Below are 21,284 nucleotides of genomic sequence, written 5' to 3' on the forward strand. Positions count from 1 at the left end.
GACTTCCTGGTATTTTCTGTTAATGATGCGCACGCTTTTGGCGAACAGGAGGTAAGCTGACCGAGGCTTGTTCGTGAACAAACTCAGATTCAGTGATGAATTGTTCGGTCAGTAAAAACACCAAATCTACCGTGCATCTTCTCAGCGTAAATATAGATTGTAATCAACACAAGCTCAAACTCAACACATTCTCAATATGTAGTTGTGTTCATTGAACAGAGGAAAAGTAAAAGGAATCAGCAGGAGACACTCTACACAACACCACCAGGTGAAAAGCAGCCGAGGTCCTAAAAGGTAATTGTTGAAATACAGCTCACAGCGTAGCCAGCCTTTCAGCTAGCAGGGCATCCACGCGCCTCAGAAAAATGCCCTGTATTGAGAATCAAACGCCCTTTTCCCTCTAAAGACACCCTATTTTCACCTCCACTTTTTCTATGGTTACGGCTGAATGTGAGCAAAATTTGGAGAGATGAATTAAAGGTGATTAATTAATTCCAGATCTCATTTGCGAGTTTTTTTTTTTGGTTTGTTTGTATTAAATCACGTTAATCCATCCCATTCTGAAATCGTCTTGCAGCGGGTTGAGCCGTGTGTGTTCACATTGAGGCTTCACGTCGGTGGAAATGCTTTGATGGCCACACGTTTGAAGAGGCATCACCGACGTGTAGGAGACAGGAGCTGTCACAGCGGCATATAGCAGCCCATGACAGACAAGTCCGACCAGGCTAGAGCTACTGGGCTCCAAACTCTCATAGAGTCGGCATTAGGTTACGCAGGGGTAGTCTTCTCCCGCACATTTCCTGTGAGTTACTTCATAAATAAACTGTGCATTGGGCTCAGCAGCGGCTCAGTGTTTGGATTTCTGCTCATGCTGGCCTACTATGTAGCGCCCACTACAGACTTCCAAGGTAAGGGAAAGATATGAAATTATGACTACATCGACACGAGGTACATCCTTATGGAGTGACCACTGGCAATGGCTATATCCTCTGTATGCTGCAGTACCAGCGGTGATTTGTAATTGAATATTTCAGCACTTTATTTTGGGACGATTGAGAGTTTTACTTTAAATCATCTTACTTATGGCTCAAGCAACAGGTTCCGTTCAGTGTTCATCATTTTTGTTGCTCAGAAATGAAAAACCTAGGCACTTTTGACAGACCAATTTGATTTTTTATTTTTCAATCATTCAGGTATTATGAAAGAACAAAACAATATTCTTCCTCACGCTCAAAACTGGAGATCTATATATCAAGCTTCTTTTGTCCTGTCAGTCTTTTTATCTGCCCCAAAAATGTGATAAAATAAATACAATGAACTGAATATACCACAAGTTGAAGGGTTTTCCTAGCAATTTTTAGCTGAGACTGTAATCGCACAGTTTTTCAGTTGCCTGACAGCACTAAGATAACATTTTCAGTACAGGCATATACAGGTGTGGAGGTGGCACTGGTTTAACCATGATGTGAGGTTTCATTGAAAAAGCTAAAGATTATAAAGCAGACAGTGCCATCTAGTGGCCTCAGAAAATGAGGACACTGTTTCAGGAAACCTTGTGTAAATTCGGAACAAAAAAAGGGGGTTGCCCACTGAAAATATCCTGGCTGAGCCCAGGTTTGAAATGATTTTAGTACGAGCAAACTCTAAATGTATAATATTAAACTATAAATGGCCTCCTTTGTCTTTTGACAGTTTCACCCAATTGTTTTGCAAACATATCATCTGTTGTTTTCTTTTTGTGCACATAGGTTATGTATATCTATTTATGTTTTACTGCATATTTAAAAAAGGTCCCTTCTCTGTGAACACAGTTTGATGCTACCAGAGAGAGCAAACTTCGGCCAAGCAGCATCATTCTTCCAAAAACAAAATAGCTAGCCGAAAATGGACCTATCTCCCAATATTAAGGAATTCCTGGATCCAGACGGTGATCTGGATCACTCCCAAACCCATTTATTCCTTGTCCCATTTCACATATTGCCTGAAAATGTCATCCAAACCTGTCCATAACTTTTCAAGTTACTTTGAACACGGACAGACAAACACCACTGGAACAAATGGAGGAAGGACAGCGTACATAAATGATGCATATTGCCTGAGAACAATATCCCTCTTTAGAAGACAACATATGGCATGACAGCTCGTCTTACAAACAGCTAGCTAAACATCATAAGAGGCCGCCAAATTACTCTAAATATTTGTGCAATTGTGCAAGTCCAAACTCCTGTCCGATGACAGTGGTCACCTAATGTGTTTTATAACCAGTATATATGTTTCAGGACACATCTCTCTACTTGCATAGTATGCAGCTTCCATGCTGATGCTGTGTCATACAGCTTTTAAGAACATAAGGGACAGAAATTGTACTGTCTTCAATCTGCTCCGAAAAAATGTGTCTAAAATTTGAGACAGAATAATTCTCATAGTATAGGTAACATAGCAGAAGCAACAGGAAGCATATGCAACGTGAATGTTCATTCATTCGAGTCATATCAACTTTGAGGCCTTGCATATGGGATCAACGCAGTGTGGATCACTGACTGGAAATCAAATGCAAAGGTTATGTTTTCAGGATGAAAATCTGAGACCAGCAATGTTAGCCCACTCCCCACCAGCACAAACAGCAGTCCACATACCTTGGAAGACTTCTGCAATCCGTTGAACCTCTGAGCTTGGAGATGATTGTAGTCCTCTTGAGAAAAAAAAAAAAAAAAAAAAAAGAAAAACTTTTGTGCATCAAGTCCAGCGGACAAGACAGGAAGTGTTTCTATAACAGAGTCATTTTTGCTTAAGTTTCCGTCCATGTAAAGGGATATTGAGCTAAATTGACGTGGAATCAGTAAACAGAGTAAGAGCCTGTCGGTTTATGGGGCTGTGATATACATCCTGCCATGTTAAACTATATGGTTCGTGTGCTTTAGCTCTCATGGTGGGAACAGAAATGATACTAGCCCTGGTTCATGGTATGACAAGTGCTCTGCATTATGGGAGGAAAAAAAACAGAAATCCGACTTCACGTTATTGGCATCCAATCGCACTAGCAGCTTCTTCAAACGGGAAGTGTCTATAGATCTTATTAATTGGCCAAATGACTTCATTAATAGCCAACGTGTGGAGACCCTCCATTGCTACGATAATAAAAGTCGAGAGATAAATTTACATTAGTGCAAACACATCAGTTGCAATGCCTGACAGCCACTCTTATTGTTCCTCTTATTGTCAGATGAAACTCATAAAGTGCAAATGCTTCGTCTGTCTTTTCTACCATTTGAATCAGTGGTCACCACCATCATCTATGAGGCTGTGAACCACCTGAAGAATGACATCAGAAATATAAACCACAGATAAAGATATCACCATATTTGTCGTAGACAAATACTTTTAAATGGTACTTGTTTCAACAATTGATGTTTTGTGAATAATCTTGAATCTGTTCACTCTGATATAAATCTTCTCAAATAATAATATACTTTAAGATCTCAATGTTTTCAAGGGAAAAAAATGTCTTGTTCATGAGAAAATAAGTGAGGTTCAAGTTTACTCTGTTCGCTTGTCCAAGCTCAACTAGAAAGGATTCTAAGCTGGTGACCACTGATTAACTCTAAAACTTGTCGTTTATAAATGTCAGATATATTTTGCAATATATAGGTTTAAGGGGGTTATCGGGTTGATCTTACTGGGACATGGGGGAGAAAAACGTTTCGTGTGGGGGGCTCTGATTCGTGCTTGACATGTTTTCAAGGGGTGACCACCTGTTTGGAATACATTGGGACTTTTTAGAAGCTTGAAATCACACGTCTGTCTGGATCGATTTCGAGATTGTACTGTTTCTCCTGCTTATGTCTGTGCCATTTCCTTTACTGGGACTTTTATCAAGCCCACACAGAGATTCCGTTACTCCCTCCTCCATCTCCATGTACTCCCCTTTGTCACCGAGCGACGACCCGGAGCCAGAGCCTTTAAATTTCCTTAAAAAGTCCGGGAAATAAGGGCAACCGGGTGGCATGCTCTCCACCACCGGCGCCTGGTCTTCGTTGTCCGTCTCTCGGTGGTAGAAGTAGTTGAAGTTGGACACGATGACCGGCACCGGCAGCGCGATGGTCAGCACACCCGCAATGGCGCAGAGAGAGCCCACTATCTTCCCCCCGACTGTGATGGGCTTCATGTCTCCGTATCCCACCGTCGTCATGGTGACCACGGCCCACCAAAACGCGTCTGGGATGCTGGTGAACTGGGAAGATGGTTCGTCCGCCTCCGCGAAATAGACGGCGCTGGAGAAGAGGATGACCCCGATGACCAGGAAGAAGATGAGAAGGGCCAACTCCCGCATGCTGGCTCGCAGGGTGTGCCCCAGGATCTGCAGTCCCTTGGAGTGTCGAGACAGTTTGAAGATGCGAAACACTCTAACCAGGCGGATTATTCTGAGGATGGCGAAGCTCATGGCCTGCTGACCGTTGCCTTGGTGCTGCGCCAGGTCCGTGCCAAGAGTGATGAAGTAAGGCAAGATGGAGACGATGTCTATTGTGTTCATGATATTTTTGAAGAAAGCAGTCTTACTGGGACTCGCAAAGAAGCGGACTATGATCTCAAAGGAGAACCAGATGATGCAGACCGTCTCTACGATGAAGAAGGGGTCGTTGAAGGGGGTGAACCCGTGGTCGGGCAGCGAGGAGTTGTGCCTCGGCTGGAGATATTCCTTCTCATCCCTGAACTCCGGCAGCGTCTCCAGACAGAAGATCACAATGGAGATGACTATCACCAGGACCGAGACCACGGCGATGCCCCTGGCGGGACTGGAGCTCTCTGGGTACTCGAAGAGCAGCCAGATTTGTCGCTTGAACTCGTCTTCAGGTAGCGCTTTCTCCTCCTCCTTCACGAAGCCCTCATCCTCTCTGAACTTCAGAATGGCCTCCTCCCCGAGCTCATAAAACTTGACCTCCTCGGAGAAGATGTCAAACGGGACGTTGACGGGTCTTTTCAAGCGCCCGCCGGACTGGTAGTAGTAAAGAATGGCGTCAAAGCTGGGCCGGTTCCGATCGAAGAAGTATTCGTTCCGCAGCGGGTCAAAGTACCTGATTCTCTTATCCGGGTCTCCCAGCAGAGTGTCCGGGAACTGCGTGAGAGTTTTGAGTTGAGTTTCAAACTTCAGTCCGGACACGTTGATGACCACTCTCTCGCAGCAGCCGCACTCGCTGTAGACGTTCTCGTAGCCGGAGCGCGGCCGCCGGTCCGTGATGGACGCCGTCTCCTCCCCATCATCCATGGTGCACAAAAAGCTAGACCTTTTACTCTGCTCGTCTTCCTCCTCCTCCTCCTCCTCCTCCTCCTCTTCGTCGCCCCCCTCCGCCTCCTCCTCTTCCTCTATCATGATGTCCTCCTCAGATCCGAGCAGAGCCAGCTCCGAGTGGCGCAGCTCCCCGCCGAGGGTCGACCTGCTGCTGCGTCTCCAGCGCCCGACGCCGCGCTGCTTCCTCCGCTCTCTGAGGAGTCTGTGCTGCTGCTCCGGCTCCAGTGGCGGCTGTGAGGAAGCGGAGGAGGCGGAGGAGGAGGAGGAAGAGGAGGTGGGGCGCCAAGCGGTGCCGCTGCTGATGTTGGCGCCGGAGGAGGAGGAGGAGGCGGTTCGAGGCTGATGCTGCCGGCTGTTAAGGCTGGATGAAGAGGTGGACGAGCCTCCGACGACGCCTCCCTCTGCGCTCTCCGCCGCCACCGCACGAGACTGGCGCTCCCGCTCCCGCTCCCTCTCCCGGGCGCGGGCTTGTGCGTAACCATACGGCAGGTGGCTGTTGCACCCGTCCGCTCCCACCATGGCAAACTCCATCTGAAAGTCTGTACGCGGTTCTGCTCAGCCAGACGATCAAAGTTGCAGCTCCACGGTCGCAACAAGAGGCATCAGCTGCTCACGTGGGAACGTCACGCACCTCAAGCAGGTCCATTGCGATGGCCCGGTTCTGGATCCTTACATGATCGGCGATCCCATCACCGCGCGATTTATGACATAACTGAAACATCCAGCCCGTGGTTACGCAGAAGCGGCGTGGCAAAGTTGCGGCTCACCATAATAAATCACCGAGTCAACAAGCCCAGAACGCTCTCATCAGGTGGTCAGCGTCTCTGTATCCAGGACATGCACGGCCCAAATGCCCTGCTGGTTCCTCCGCGGTCACTCCTGGTTGCCATCTTAAATGATGATGTTTAAAAAACATTGGCCGAATCGGAATATTCCGCTGGAGCTGCATGGAGGAGAGAAAGCACCAGTTCCGTTAGTCGCTCGCAAAAATGAATTCATCACCATAACAGCGCGCATCGCAACTTCATCTAACGCAACAATGTTTTAAAACCGGGAAAATAAATACAAAGCAATCAAATTGTGTTTATGTTGAAACGTACCATAAACATTACGCACGGACATTTCTTTAATAAAAAAAAAGGATGCACGAAGGCTGACTTACCTTTGAAATGATCCACAATGAACAAGCCTAGAGGATGGCGGTGAGAAAGGCAAGGTGAGGTTGCAGCAGCCCGCCGTCCCCCAAATTTGTTACCTCAATATTTAGGGCTGATAACAGAGATCCAGTCGCGCGACCCGCTCATCCACCAACATCCCAGCTCTGACGCACTCTCAGCTTGACACTTTCCACAGCTGCGTCTCGACGTCTTGTCTCAATTCAACAGGATTTGTTGTGACTTCAGCCCCCGGATCTGCGGTGTCTTCTCCGGCGACGATTAAAGCAATGAAAAAAAAAATCTGTATATGAGGAGGGAGGCTCAGCGGCAGCTGCGCGGGAGCGAGGGTGGCTAAAAGTTTATGATGACATCGGCCCTCTGCTGAAGTGCGAGCATCACACATCTGGCTGTCTGCTGCCGAAGCCCTACCTTTACTCCTGAATCCTCCTATTGTTGCTGATGGAGATATTTGGAGAGAGAGTTGATCATGTGCCGCAGCGCGCGCAGGCGGTGCTCGGTCCTCCCCCAGTGGATGTAGACGGTAACTGCGCTGCAGGCTCTTCATTGATGGCGCAAAAGCATCGTACAAAATGAGGGGAGAAATTAAAGAAATACATTTGTAGCCAAAGTAAGATACCTTGTCATTGTAATAATAATTGTGCTGAGTTGGGTATAATACAAAATATCTATCAATAACGGTTTAAAAATAAAACTTGGTTTAGTTAATATGCATCAAGTTGGATGATTATCGTTATTATTTTTTTTATTTAACTTACATAACATTTGCTATTTTAGAAAAACGAATGTGCATGGCTTATGCTGGTTTTATGCAGATTCGGTTGAAGTGTGGAAGTAAACTGGGACACACAGTTACAGAACTATGTGACGAGTGAAGATGAGATTTAAGAATCAGAATCAGAATTATTAATTTTGTGGAAATTTTGGAAATTGGAAATTTTGTGTGTAATTTAACATGCTCTGTAAACAACAAAAATATAAATATGAAATGTAAAATATAAAATGCAAAATACAAAACAGTCTTTTTTTAACAGACAGTGAAGGAAAGACAAAAGAAGGCTATGTAAGTGGGCTATGTGCAACGTGAAAAAAATAAAAAATAAAAACAGATTAAATACAGAATGAGATTTTTTTTTTTTTTAAAGTGCCAAAAAATCTTTCACAGTAAATTTTACAGGTACAGTTTTATTGCCAGAGGAATAAAGGGCCTCCTGTGACGCTCGCTCTTTCAGATGGTTTTTTTTTTTTTACACATTAGACATGTACTGCAGGCTGTATGTAGCTATCAATGCATTAAAGCCAAAATAATAATTCACTTTAGACGAAGATTATCTGCCAAACCAGTTATGATGAATAAAATCAGCTCCGCATAATAAAATAGATTCACTGCAAACCTCCTCCTCAGTGCTCCTCAGGGGTAGATGTCAATGACGAGTGATATGAGACAGAGTGAGTTGTTATGGATGTATGATGCACATTTTTCTGTCATTTGTTCTGCTTCAAATGCTGGTTTTGCTGCAAAATTAAGGGTTGTTTCACACCTTGAAACAGTTTTCAGGTGAAACAACAAAGCTTCTTGAACTACATAGAGTAGCTCAACAACTTAGTTGCTGGTAGTTAAACTGCTTTTTTAAAATGATTTTTATCATACGAATTCATACTCTCAATCCATAGCTTTATTAAAACAGTGAAAACATTTGGCAAACTATTGTCATTTGGCGATTATTTAATTGAAGTCCAGAAGATTTTCTTCTTAAAGTCCAACACATTTTGATGGGGAGGTACTCATTTTATTGCCTTTAATATTTCGACTCATAGAACTTACCTCGTTCCTTGGATCTTCTACTGAAGCAGAGAAGTTTTCCAAGGTCACGTGATAATAGTGTGATGTAACTTAAAGGTACAGTAGGTGTGTACTGCTCCATGCATTGCAGTGATCATAAGCTGCAGTAGGTGCAGTAGGAGCCAGTACAGTGGGAAACTACTCAAACTACACTTTAAGCCAGTATCATGATTTTTTTCTTTCATAATAAAAATAAAATAATAATAGTGACTGTCACAATTTCAGTACAAAAGCTCCACTTTTATACAATAAAAGGTGCGCCACTAGTCGTGGCTCTCCCAACCATGGTGGGACAACAAGTCAAATCTTACAACAGCTGGGTAATATAACATTTGTATCGAGGAAGACATTCGCAAGCCTATCCATGGTCATGTTTGAGCACATCATGATGGATTTAGATGCATCTACCAACTAGATGTGTCTTTTTTGGAGGCTATGGTAATTTTCTTCAAATACCCCATTACTTCATTTAATGTTGAATCAAATGAGTATATAACTGTAAGTAGTTGCAACAGTTATTTTTTTGCAGTAGTAGTAGTAATATCTCCAGCGCTTGAAATGTAGTTAATACAAACGTGTTCTCCGGCTCAAATATATGTAGTTTAACAAGCTACACTTGCAAAAGCAGCTTCCCCTACATGGGTTATACGCTACAAACTTACAGCTCTGTTTAAAGAAAGAAAATGCTGTTGGTGTCATCTCAACAATTTCCTCAAACAGAATTCATCTGGTTCCTGAACTTGGCAAAGGTAGCTGATTTAGGTCAGTTCACCAAACATCATTCTTAATGAAGAGCTGTAAAAATGGTCCACAATGTGATATTACCTCTGCATTGGATGCATGAAGTTATAAACAGTAATTACCCTGACTATAATTCTTGAAACAACCATGACTGTTTCTCAGTTTACAAAAAAATGAGTTGTTTTCCCTGTCCTCCTCAGTTAGTAAAAACTTTCGAAGCCTGTTTCATCTGAGTGATGACTGACCCGTTTAAATGGAAATAACATTTGAAGCTTTAGTTTCATTAGCAGTGGCATCGACTTTGTGAAAGGATCTGTCTTCACGTCAGTGTTCCTGTCTGCTAGTCAGTTGTTCAGGTTAAATTGAGTCTTGGTTACAGTGCAATGAAAAAGCAAACCATTTGTGTCAATTTGTAATAAAACACAGACTTTATTGATCATTATGCTGCTATGAAAACTGACTCCATCTCATTAGTTCTACATGCTTTGAGAAACAGTTTTATCTAGTGATGTCTTTAAAATGACGCACGTTTCCACCTTCAATATCGCTCCTCAAGTTCTGGCAGTCTTACAACATGACTGCTGCGCAGACGCGAGAGATTAAAAGACACATGACAATTTGAGACCAAGAGGACAAAAATGTGTGTAGATTCAACAGTCTGAGAAGAGTACACAAAATAATTTGATCTACTGATAAAGGAAGTGGGAACAGAGGAGACAGTACATGATTAATACATGATGTTTGATCAAGGGAAGACATCAGTGAGAAGACTTGAACAGAAAGTTGACTTTCAAGTGGAGTCAAATCGCAGCTGTAAACCTCATTACTGGCTTTTTTTTTTTTTTTAAGACAGAAATAGAAGGAAAGATATCCTCCAGCAAAATTGCACATCTCATGTATAAATCAAGCTGCCTTTTAACTGCTGCTTTAGTTTGCTTCAGATGGAAGGGGTGTTCAGTATCAAAAAACAGTGTCACGTTCGGGCAGTCTCAAACATGTCTGACATCATGAAATGTGACCACTATTGTAGTCTCAGTTGCATTGGATTGAATCTCTGGTTGTTGTCTTACAATCTAAAAATGCTGATATTAGCATGATATTAACATTAATGTAACCATAAATAAATTACACACAAAAAACAAGGCATGTGTGAGTAAAAACACTAAATAATAAATAAACTAGAAAAGCACACTGAGAGCACAGACCCCTGCCAAGCAGCTTCAGTCCATCCCCAACACAATCACTCTAGATCCAGTATCCTAGATCCAGACGGTGATCTGGATCACTCCCAAAATAGACTCATTTGTTCCTTGTCCTATTTCACAAAATTTAATCCAAACCTCACCATAACTTTTTCCAAGTTATTTTGAACAATATAGTCTACTTGGCGGAGGTAATACCAAAGAACCAAAAGAAATAGTCTGCTCTCACCACGACCCGAGGATCAAGTACATAATGGTCGTCCTATCCTGTGTACTCTTATATTAAAACAATTATAATTCATGAACAAAAAAGGAAAAAATGTTGTGGAGTAAAGTTTATCGAAAGGGGTTCATGCTACACTCTCAGAGCAAGTTCACTTTGGTGCAGAGACCTTTGGTGTGTAGAGTGTGTATGTTTTGTGCCACATTTGAAAGGTTTGTGAATCGATTACTGTGTTTCGCAATAATGACCATAAAGTTTGATGAAATGATAGTTGTCACTACATTATTTTACTTCACATTGACTTGGAAAAGGTTTTTATGAATGCCTGATTAGTACATTCAAGAGCCCACATAATTCAAATAGTGAAAGCAGATGTTAATATTTTTCATCTAATTCTCACTACTGATGAAGTATTTCTATCAACCGAGAGCATCTGCCGACTCATCAAGAATTATGGCGACGCTTTCGATAACAATCTTATTAATCAATCTGTGTTCATTCAATACATTTATTGGCTCTCTCATAGAGAGAGGGAAGTGAAGCTAAAAGGGTTAGACTGAAAAAAGTCAGCCTTGTTAGACAGCTTCAGCAGGATGCAGAGGAACTGGAAACAGGAACTGGAGTCCCTGGTGACTACAAGGGCAGACAGAGAAGCTGGATGTTCTACTACTGAGGGCTGAATGCCATGGTAGTCTTTCGCCCGTGATGATGGATTTGCTGCAAATCAAGATGAAATTAAAAGTTTCTCGCTCCCCCAAGGCGATGCCATTGATATTGCAACATTGCAGTAACAGACTTATATTTAGCATGAGAAGTCGGGAAGAAAAGCGCCATTCCATAAATCAGCAATCTCCATTTTAACACTTTATTATTCATCGTATTCTCACCTTTACAACTTAATTTAATTATGATTGAGAATGCTTTTATTCATCCTACGATGGCGAAAGTATGGTGTCATCAGCTCAGTGCATATACAAATAATATCCAAAAAATATGTACTTACATACAGTACAAAAGAAAGCGAGGAGAAAAAATAAAAATAAATAAAAAACTAAAAACAGCATAGAGACTGTCGGCAGCAGGGACAAGTAGTTGTTACTGACCAACAGAGGCACACAGACATTGCTTTGTTATGTAAACACTGTTATAAATTCGGACAGCAGTTGGTTTGAATGACCTATGAAGGAGCTCTGTCCTGCACTTAGGGTGCAATAGTCTCTGACTGACCGAGTCAGTGTTATCCAGTCCAGCTTATTGTTTAGGTGGGCACTTGGTACTGGTACTGGACGTCCAGACCCCTGATGTTTACTGGTTCCCTGCTGCAGTTGACCACCATTTTTTTTCGTGTTGCTGGTGTTGACATGGAGGTGCTTCATCGGCAAACAAAGGTCTTCATGTACTCGTGACATAACCCCACTTCTGGAAGTGACAACTGTCCGAGGAGTGCCTAACGTCAGTTTGCCGGCCTCAGAAACTGGGATCTGCCCGTGAGGTAATTGACGGTCCATGCAACTAACTGGTCGCGTCACCCTGAGCAGTGAGCCTATGCTGTTGAAGGCACTGGAGAAGTCCAAGAAAACAAACCTCTCACTGTTTCCCGTGCCCTCCGGGGGGGCAGGGACCTTTGTAGCAGGCACGTGATGGCACGTTCCATCCTGATGCCAGGCTGATACACGGAGTGCAGAGGGTCCATGCTTGGGCTCAACAGGGGGCCAAGGTGCTTGAGGATGATCCTCTGCAGTGCATTCATCAAATGAGAAGTCACGTCTGAGGTGGTGGGGCGTCATGTATGTTCAAGTCAACCTTGTGCTTATTGCTTATCATTTCTGGTTTTAGGAGTCTTTCTGTTTCATTTGTATGGATGTTGTGAAGTTAATTTTAAGGAAAATTAGTTCATCATAGTTTTTTGTAATGTTGCAAATTAAGGCAGAACAGGGAAACATACTGCAAACTATTGATGGAGTTGTCCTAATTTCCAGAGGCCACTAGATGGCGCTAATGGTGTAGAAATAATGACATCACAAATCCAAACATTTTAGCGCAGACAGCGCCATCTAGTGGCCTCTGAAAATCAGGACACTGTTTCATGACACCTCATCCACCCATCACTCCTGTTAACCTTCCTAAAACCTAATACTTCCAAGCTTCAGAAAGAAAGTCGGCAGCACATCCACTTCAATAAACACATCAAAATGGGCATCACTGACTCTTGAAGTACTACCAATTGCAGCGTAAGTAGGATTTGGATGAGGTTTAGGACTTCAATAAATCAATGCAATTGCTGCCACTCAGAAAGAGATTTCATATCCAGAATGTATGATTCAGCACTGAAATGTTTCAAGCTTGTACAAAGCTCTGATTCCACTGGTTTCACCTCCGGAAACAAACACACTAAAGCTCCACCTGATATTTTGGAGTGATACTGTACATAAGATCAATTACTTACATGGAACTGTTTCCACTTTGTAGTTGTCTGTCCTAGCATTACACTTTCTAAATATCAGTTGAAAATCTTCCATGGTGTGTGGGTGCGCCTGGAGTTTCTATACATCTGATTGGGCCAAGCCTTCATCTCTTGGTGTAATCTAGACATCACATCGGATCCCTCCTCCTCATGAGTAGGAGGAAAAGCCTTGAGCCAGGGACCTCACCTGAACTGTTGAGGGGAAAAAAGAAGGCGGCTTTGCTTTAAAGTCTAAACAGGTGGATAAAAACAGCAGCTAGTCAAGGCCAATGAGATAAATAGCATTTAGAAGCAGGACTATTTAAGACTGAGGAGAGATGGAGTCAGTGAGAGAGCTTCCAGGAGAGTGGAAGACAGGTCCAGGTCCGACTAGTTCTGAAGGTATGCTTTCTTTCTCAAGCCAACCTTTAGTCTACGTTTCAATTATTGGTACTAGATATGCATTTTTATATGTGTTTTTTAAAGATTTTTTCCCCTGATGTAGTGCTACAAAGATGTAAAAAATATATAGCACTTTTCATTTTAATGTATCATGTAAAATGTGAGGGAAAAGAAATGTAAGATAAAAAAATGACTACAACGCATGCTGTAAGTTATAATTTCATTTCAAAATTTTAAATTAAAGCAACATAAAATACAGTTATATTCCATTCAGATTCATAGTGATAAACTTCAACAATATCAAAAAGAACACACATTTGAAGAGGAATTGAAAAGGAATCAAAAAGCAATATTGTTTTCACACGATCCATTTCAAAGTTTGACACTTACCTCATGAGGGCTGGGTAAGTACAGTATATTGAACATAGCAGCCTTGCAGTAATAAGTTTCATGCTAGCTGTGATGTGTCATTTTCATATGTGACAGGCGGCCGTCCCACACTGGAAAGAAGATGCAGCTGGTTGTCATAGCAACATTACTGGCTCTGGTCCAGACAGGAAAGATATGCCGCTTCGAATGTCAACCAATGAACATGGACGTGGTCATCACCACGGACAGTTGCAACAGAACAGTGTCCACCACCGTGTGTGCGGGACAGTGTCACGTGGAGGTACAGTAAAAGAAAATGTGTGTGTGCATGAGTGTGCATGAGTATATATTTTACAAGTTCCCTTCTTACTTTTAACAACTTAAAAAACGTATCGTCCTCTTGCAGGATCCGTTATACATTAGAGATCATTTTCCGAAGACGCAGAAGATTTGCAACGGAGACTGGTTCTATGAGCGGCAAAACATTGAAGGGTGTGAAGTGGATGTTCCTGTGGCCCGGAACTGCGGGTGTCGATCCTGTAATGGAGAGAACACGGACTGCAGGCACATGTCTGAAGACCTCTACGGCTGTTTGCCTTAGTGGATGCCGCAGGGCCCACTTTATAGTCGGAAAATTGCCCTTCATCCAATAAAACCATTTCATTTGCTGCGGGAAATCACTTATTTGTCAACAACAAATGTGTTGTTCTTTCCTTGAACTGATAAACATGGCAGATTTTGACAAATCTATTGTACAACTTAACTGATCCCCTCTCATGCATCGATGCTTGGCTATTGTTAGTGGAGGTCACTGGTGCAAAATAAATAGGGTGATGGACACAGAGCTCAACAACCTAGATCAAATCACGAGAGGAAAATAAACACAAACAATCAGAAGTAAGGTGGAATGAGCAAGTATATACTGTTCTGCACCAAGGTCGGAAAACTACTGGAGATTGCGACAGGTGTTGCATGTGTTTCATCTGTGGATTGATCCTTTTACAGGAAAGTTTTGGGGATATTTGGAGGTCAGTGTGAAAGCAATCAATGGTTTAGCCTCAGACTCTCAAGGTGGACTGAGTCAAAGATGGCTGCAGGCCGAAGTTGCGATGCTATCAGAACTTGGACAAAATCACAGCGTCAACATGTATTTTTTGCCAATACAAGGCCTCCGAGGTACAGAGAGGAAGTCAAAAAGATAAATTGAGATACGTTTCTGCCAGCCAAACGTCTCCCGGTAACACAGGCTATTAAAAAGCATTTGGAGGATGCAGTGCAGCAGCGCTGTCAGTAAGTTGGAGATTGGTCAGATTGACTTAGTTGCTGAAGCAAAATGCAGTTCCAAAGCGGTTTCAAAGGACAGCTATTTGAACAAATCTACAAATAAGGAAAATGCATGAGGTGTGATGGAACAGTGTCTACTACACATTTTATTTTAACATTTAACATGTATAACTGTTACAGAACAAAATGTTGTCTAGCATACCATGGCCACCTACCATGATTTACTCTATAGCATATATATATATATATATATATATATATATATATATATGCTTAACAAAGTGATAAGAGCAGAAGTGTAATTCAAATTAAAACATTTGACAAAAGGGACAATAATGTCTTTATTTTTTTACCTTGAAAAATCCAAATCACAGCTCCCAAAAATCAACCATTCAAGACCCCAATCGGCCAGTTCAATTTGCGGTCCATTCATTAAAAATACAGCACCAAAATGGTCAAATCTCTCTTCACTGGGTCCAAATCTGTGTGCAGTGGACTCCATTGTCGAATACCTGGTAATTACTTTCAGAAGTTGAAATAGCAATAATATTTAAAAATGGAAGTCGAGTCTCTGAGCTTCTACTTTTTGTATGACGCAGAAAAATAAAATCCTGTAACCGAGCCAAAGGACAGCAGATTGTCCACATTAAGAAAAGACATTCTAAGCAGTTTTAAGAGTTTTTTTTTTCTTGACCAGTGATAAACTGCAGTGTCATCCTGTTCCCGGCAGCCTGCAGTACAACCTGAGATTAATGCAATCAAACAGACTCTGCATTCAGATCACATTTCACATGTTTAAATTAGCCAGTAAATCATTGGCGTTGTCTGGCAACTCAGTGGAAGAAACCAAAGCCAAGAGAGAAAAACTTTTGTGGAAGGTCATTAGGAAGTTATAAGGGACAATCCCACAAGACTTCAGAACTTTTATAAATGACTTGTTTTATGATGCAAACAACCAGCAATACCGTACGGACAATAAAGTTAACTTCCTGGTTCAGACATGGAACTGTATCAACATGAATGAGAATGTGATAAATTCATTGCACTAAGGTTAGAATACTTGTTTAAAGACAATATTTCTAAAACAAGATATACTAGAGCAAGAAGTGAGTTATTAAAATGAAGTTATTTTTGTGGCAGCACTGATATGGCATTCTGCATTTATTTTATCTGCCATTATGGTTAATAATTATTATCATTATTTACCGCAAAACAGATGATGATATAGGAAATTAGTCACTACTTAAAATATGCTGCTTCTTTGCCAAAAAACATTTCCGAAACAACGAAACTTTCAAAACAAAAGTAGCATGAAACGACAATCTGTCCAACCCATTCTTGTGAAACAAAAAAAGCACATCAAAGCAAAAATAAACTAAGACAAATCAAGCATTTATTACGCCAATAAAAATGGATAAGAAGGAAACAAATGTGACACAGCGAAGTAAAATAAAAAGATAGTTCGTTTTGTAGTCCTTTTTGCCATGAGCAGGGAAGCTAAAAGGCAAACTTGTTCCTGATGATGGCACCGCCTTCCACTTCCACCTGCTCATACAGCCACTTCCGGTCACAGCGGCACTCGACCCCACACTTCCGTGAGCCGCACTCTGGACAGGGGTTAAAGCAGCCCATGCAGTCGATGTCCAAACAGTCACACATGTCCTTGCCATTGGAAAGCAGTCGGCCCTTGTTGTCATACACCCGACTCTTGTTGAGGTTTTGCCTGCAGGAACAATAAAAGTATATTTTAAAAAGCAACCAAGAAAGTGCTCCTCTACATTACATGAGGAGTTAGTGGCGTGAATTGTCTAGTAGAACAAAAAAATACAATATGCTTTGAACACATTTTCAGAGGATGACAATTCAACTTAAATGATAACATCCTGCAATAATAATAAAACAAAAACATGTTACCTGTCTGATTGCTGCTTTCCTCCACGTCCACCTCTTCCGCCCTATGAAACGGATAAACAAGGTTTAAATTAATTTGACCAACAACTTTCCTTTTATTGTGTTTTAAAAATGGTATTGCTGACAGGCATTTTAATCATACATTACCCGTATTTTCGCGACCATAACGCATAACATTAATCGTATTAAAAGGCGCAGTCTGAGTTACGGGTTCGATTTAAGTATTTAACACATATATAAGGAGCACCGGATTTTAGGGCGCGGGCGTGGTAAAAACACATCTTAAAACATCGGCAGCGTCTTCCTCTTAAAAACCACCATCGACGGCGGTTTCTGCCGTTACCATGGCAGCCAAGCACAGCTGTGAACACCAACTTTTCGCGCGCCGTTGTGCGTACCGCGACCGCGCTGGTCCCCTTCTTCTCGACAATGTGAGTCAGCGCGATGTCAAAAGTGAGCGGCACTTCGGCCATGTTGGTGATGTGGTTGGGCTTGATGTGTTTGTCGGCAATCTTTTCTCTGGCGTGTGAGCGGGAGATGGCCAGCTTTTGCTTGGAATCCGCTGGACGCTGCTGCGCTACGGGAGTCCCTGCCCGGATGGAGATCTGGCGCCGTTTCATGAAACGAAAGCACCAAGAACCACCTCCCTGAAAGTCTTCTATCTTCATCTCTTCTGCGAGCGTTATTGCCCTCAGTCGAATGGTGGCTGTAGAGACGCTCCCCCCAGCTGTCCTGCGATCAACAATCCATTGCTCGAGTCGGTCTTCCAGCTCGGGCCACTTCGCCTTGTTCCCGCGGAAACTCCGCGTCGTCTTCTTGACTTGGCGAAGCTCGGTTTCCTGCGTCCTCCAGTTGCGAACCATGGATTCGTTGATCTCGAATTCTCTCGCGGCTGCTCGATTCCCATGTTCCTCCGCGTAGCTGATAGTTTGCAGTTTAAACTGCGCTTCGTACGCGTGTCTCTTCGCTGGGGCCATTTTCCGTAACTGAGCCGATGTTGTTCGGCATGACGCAGATACTGGGGGCGTGGCTCTGGCGCCCTCTTTCACGCACACACTTCCCCCTTTCACGTTTTCACGCAGTCCTCTAACACGGCCTAACCACCACAGAATCAGGAACCGCTCTCCGGCGCACCACATTATAAGGCGCCCCGTCCATTGTGGAGAAATTTTAAGACTTCTAAGGGCGCCTTATAGTCGCGAAAATAGACCTAACAGACCTCATCTGTTAGGTGTTGAAAAACCTAACAGGAGAAATGAACCAAGAAGTCTTGTTCATTTCTCCCAGCCACAGGGGTCACAGCAGAGGAGATGTATAGAGCATATACTCAAAATAATGCTATGTTATAATGTTTAGACATTATAACAGCATGAACTCATGAAATGCAGTGAACCCTCATTTATCACGGGGGTTGCGTTCCAAAAAGAAGCCGTGATAGGCGAAATCCATGAAGTAGTCAGCTTTGTTTTTTACAGTTATTATACAATACTGAACTACGTGTACAGTGGTGCCTCGGTTTTCGAACGTCTCGGAATTCGAACAAAATTTTCGTGATTTTTTTGCTTCGGATTTCAAATGAAAATCCAGAACTCAAAAAAGCCGGAAAAACCATAACGTGCATGGACCGATCAGCTGACCCACGACGCGCTTTGTTATTGAGTGTCACAGGGGAGGTGCTCGCTCTCCACACCTCCGAGGCTGGAGCACACTCCAGGGTTTGATGTCCTGTTGTGGGCTGGAGCTGGGACAGGGATGAGGCGAGTCTGGGACAGAGCGTTACTTGGTTTATGACTTTGTCACAGCCAAACTGCACAGAAGCGCACATTCAGAGCTGGACACGCACCGGGCACCTCTTCACTTCTGGAGAGACGTCACTCACTCGGCAACCCCTCCCACATGCAGCGGCCACACACATAGAGGAACAGCGCACCTGCAGCAGACACTCTACATTCACTCCTACAAAAGACTATTTTAAGGCTTGGAACGCATTATTTCTTTTTCCATTCATTGTAATGGGAAAAATCCATTCAGATTTCGAACAATTCACTTCTCGAACGGCCGTCTGGAACGGATTGTGGTCGAGAACCGAGGTACCACTGTACAATGAAACCAAACAGGTTTTGGTCTTTGGTTTTTTAGCTTTTGTGCGGATAACGTTGGCATCCAGCGGAATGTTCTCTTTCCCGCAGCCGTTAATCCATAGAGCTAAAGAGGTACTTAAAATGGTCTTGCTGCGGACAGTTCCAACCCTTTTTGCATCCTTGTTCAAACTTATTGCTGCGGTCCTCCTTATGTTAGTTTCCTCCTTCTTTATGGAACGTACCAAAGATTCATTTATTCCGTAATGTCGCCCGACAGCCACATAGCTTCTACCTTCCTTCAGCATGTCCAGAACTTGAACTTTTTCTCCGATATTTATCATCTTTCTCTTCCTTTTGGGCGCGTCCTCAGGTGCCTTTGCCGGTGCAGAACGTTTTGTTGACATTGTGGGTTTTATCATGGAGTAGGTTTGCAAACGTAAATTTGGCGAGCTGTACAGAGACGAGGCGCGGAGACTGTTTATGTTGGTTAGTCCCTTAGCCAATCAGGATGCAGAACACAATGCACTGTTTAAAAAAGAAAGAAGAATAAAAAAAGTGCACTAAAAAAATCAGTGAAACAGCGAAGCCGCGAAAGGTGAACCATGTTATAGTGAGGGTTCACTGTGCTCTGACCTACCATACTTGAGAAAGGCAGAAATAAGTTGCTTCTGTCCTCAGAGTAGCTGTGCCAGAATGAAGCATATCACTTTGGCCTCAATAACTTTGCTTATTTACATGAAGATAAACCAAATAAATAGTAAATCAATCAAATGAATCAACCCCATCAATTGTTTATTAAAGTATACATATTGATCTCAACACTTACCCTGACAACACTCCTTTTTTCTCTGCGTAGATTGGTGTCCTTTGCTCGCTCTTTTTCAGCGAGTGTTGCTATTGGAACTGGAGCGACTGTCTCTTTCAGAGGTGCGGCTCTTTTCCGAAGTTCAATCTTTGAGACAAAATACCAAGTTAAGAACTAATAAACCACACAGGGTGAACAAACCTGATAAGGATTGACTTTACCTTTGATAATTCCTGGTTGTGGCCGAATATGGTGGGCACAGCATCTTCTCTAAGAAACTGTTTTCCACCGTAATCTCTGAAGCAGTCGGGCCGAAAGTGCTCTGAACACAGACACGTGTTGGCAGTGGGGATGAAGTTTTTTATACCCAGGCTATGGACCCATTTGGTGGAAAGTTGTGGTTTACTTAGAGGAAACCTGTGGATGAATAATTCACAATTGAACATTCAAATGACTGTATTTGGATCATTGTTAACTTGGTTATCGTCATCAAAATAATTTGGTCTGTTGATGCTTGAAGCTGAATGAAACTCATCTATTGATTCATTAATCAATTATGAATCAATCTATGTACCGTCTGTGTTTCGGTCCGAGTGTTTGGGACTGTGATAAACGTTCTCACAGTTCAATCCTGTGGCTTACTAAAACACGCTCAGCATAAAACTGTAACGTGCCTGTAAAGAGACATGTCACTCACCAACACTCAGATTGGGCTAGTTTACAATTAAACTCCCAAAAATAACAATGTATTGATTATAGTTTAAATATCTGGTTGGATCCCAGACATAGATCTTTATTCGGATGTTTCTGATGAGCGAATAGAAGCAACATTAAATATTTCCTTTGGCAAAACAGACTCTGAACGGCTGATGAATTAACTGATACATCTGAGGCATATATGACGTTATTTAATAAGGTGGTTGGTTGCGATTGCCATTTTTGTATAACGACAACAACGATGATGATAAACGTGCATACATATTATGATTTAGGAGGAAAATGAATATGTAGCTAGAACACATAACTAGTTACAGCACCGGTACTGTTGGTTTGCGTCTCTCAAAAGCCAATTTACATTAAAAAGCACACATACCTGTAAAATCTTATTTCCGATCCTTTTACAAACTTATTGTTGCAGCCTACAGAAGCACAGATCACAGGCATGGTGCGTTTCTTGCGTCACAACGAATGGACAGTCGTGTTTTAACGCTTCAGGAATTGTTTACGGTCGAACTCTTCCTCGACGGTGATGCGCCTTTACTTCCGCTATCAATGTGGGATCCTGCCCCCCTGTGGCAGGCTCTTGATTCGCCAATTGAAACAGAAGTTTATTTATTTTTATTAATACGTTGCCGTAATTACACTAATTTACCACATGTGGTAATGTTGGAGACCGCTTGTTTTTCCTACTGAAACATATAGATCGGAGTCTATTTTTATTATTTTTTAACAGCGCCCATACTTCCTTGATAATAATTTAAGTTGAATTTGCTTGCATTTTTCTCTCATGACAAATAC

General features: G+C 42.5%; 3 protein-coding genes across 5 annotated transcripts in view; 1 reads left to right on the forward strand and 2 right to left on the reverse strand.

Annotated features, from left to right (window-relative positions):
* Positions 1–6,863, reverse strand: part of kcna4 (potassium voltage-gated channel, shaker-related subfamily, member 4) — a 73,298-nt gene extending 66,435 nt beyond the window's left edge. For both annotated transcript variants that reach the window (XM_053864595.1, XM_053864594.1), the window contains exons 1-2: positions 6,450–6,863; positions 2,637–6,230 (exon numbers count right to left, since the gene is read on the reverse strand). In XM_053864595.1, the coding sequence (XP_053720570.1) occupies positions 3,791–5,818 (2,028 nt within the window). In that variant the 5' untranslated portion in view covers positions 5,819–6,230; positions 6,450–6,863 and the 3' untranslated portion in view covers positions 2,637–3,790. The remainder of the gene's footprint in view (positions 1–2,636; positions 6,231–6,449) is intronic.
* Positions 6,864–11,221: 4,358 nt separating this feature from the next.
* Positions 11,222–14,286, forward strand: fshb (follicle stimulating hormone subunit beta). Its single transcript, XM_053866202.1, has 3 exons — positions 11,222–11,230; positions 13,825–13,986; positions 14,092–14,286. Exons 2-3 carry the CDS (start codon positions 13,828–13,830, stop codon positions 14,284–14,286), a joined length of 354 nt encoding a protein of 117 aa, XP_053722177.1. The 5' UTR covers positions 11,222–11,230; positions 13,825–13,827.
* A 961-nt stretch (positions 14,287–15,247) lies between these two features.
* On the reverse strand, positions 15,248–21,026 carry arl14ep (ADP-ribosylation factor-like 14 effector protein). 2 transcript variants are annotated; one of them, XM_053865562.1, is made up of 5 exons: positions 20,860–21,026; positions 19,988–20,183; positions 19,788–19,913; positions 16,884–16,924; positions 15,248–16,692 (listed from the first exon to the last, which is right to left on the reverse strand). In XM_053865562.1, exons 1-5 carry the CDS (start codon positions 20,928–20,930, stop codon positions 16,467–16,469), a joined length of 660 nt encoding a protein of 219 aa, XP_053721537.1. In that variant the 5' UTR covers positions 20,931–21,026; the 3' UTR covers positions 15,248–16,466. The 2 variants fall into 2 exon arrangements, with proteins under 2 accessions (XP_053721537.1, XP_053721535.1); XM_053865560.1 differs by lacking the exons at positions 19,788–19,913; positions 19,988–20,183; positions 20,860–21,026 and adding an exon at positions 17,279–18,128.
* Between the last annotated feature and the right edge of the window lie 258 nt (positions 21,027–21,284).

Source organism: Synchiropus splendidus, chromosome 5, assembly GCF_027744825.2.
Source record: "Synchiropus splendidus isolate RoL2022-P1 chromosome 5, RoL_Sspl_1.0, whole genome shotgun sequence".
In the NCBI taxonomy this organism is placed as follows: domain Eukaryota; kingdom Metazoa; phylum Chordata; class Actinopteri; order Syngnathiformes; family Callionymidae; genus Synchiropus; species Synchiropus splendidus.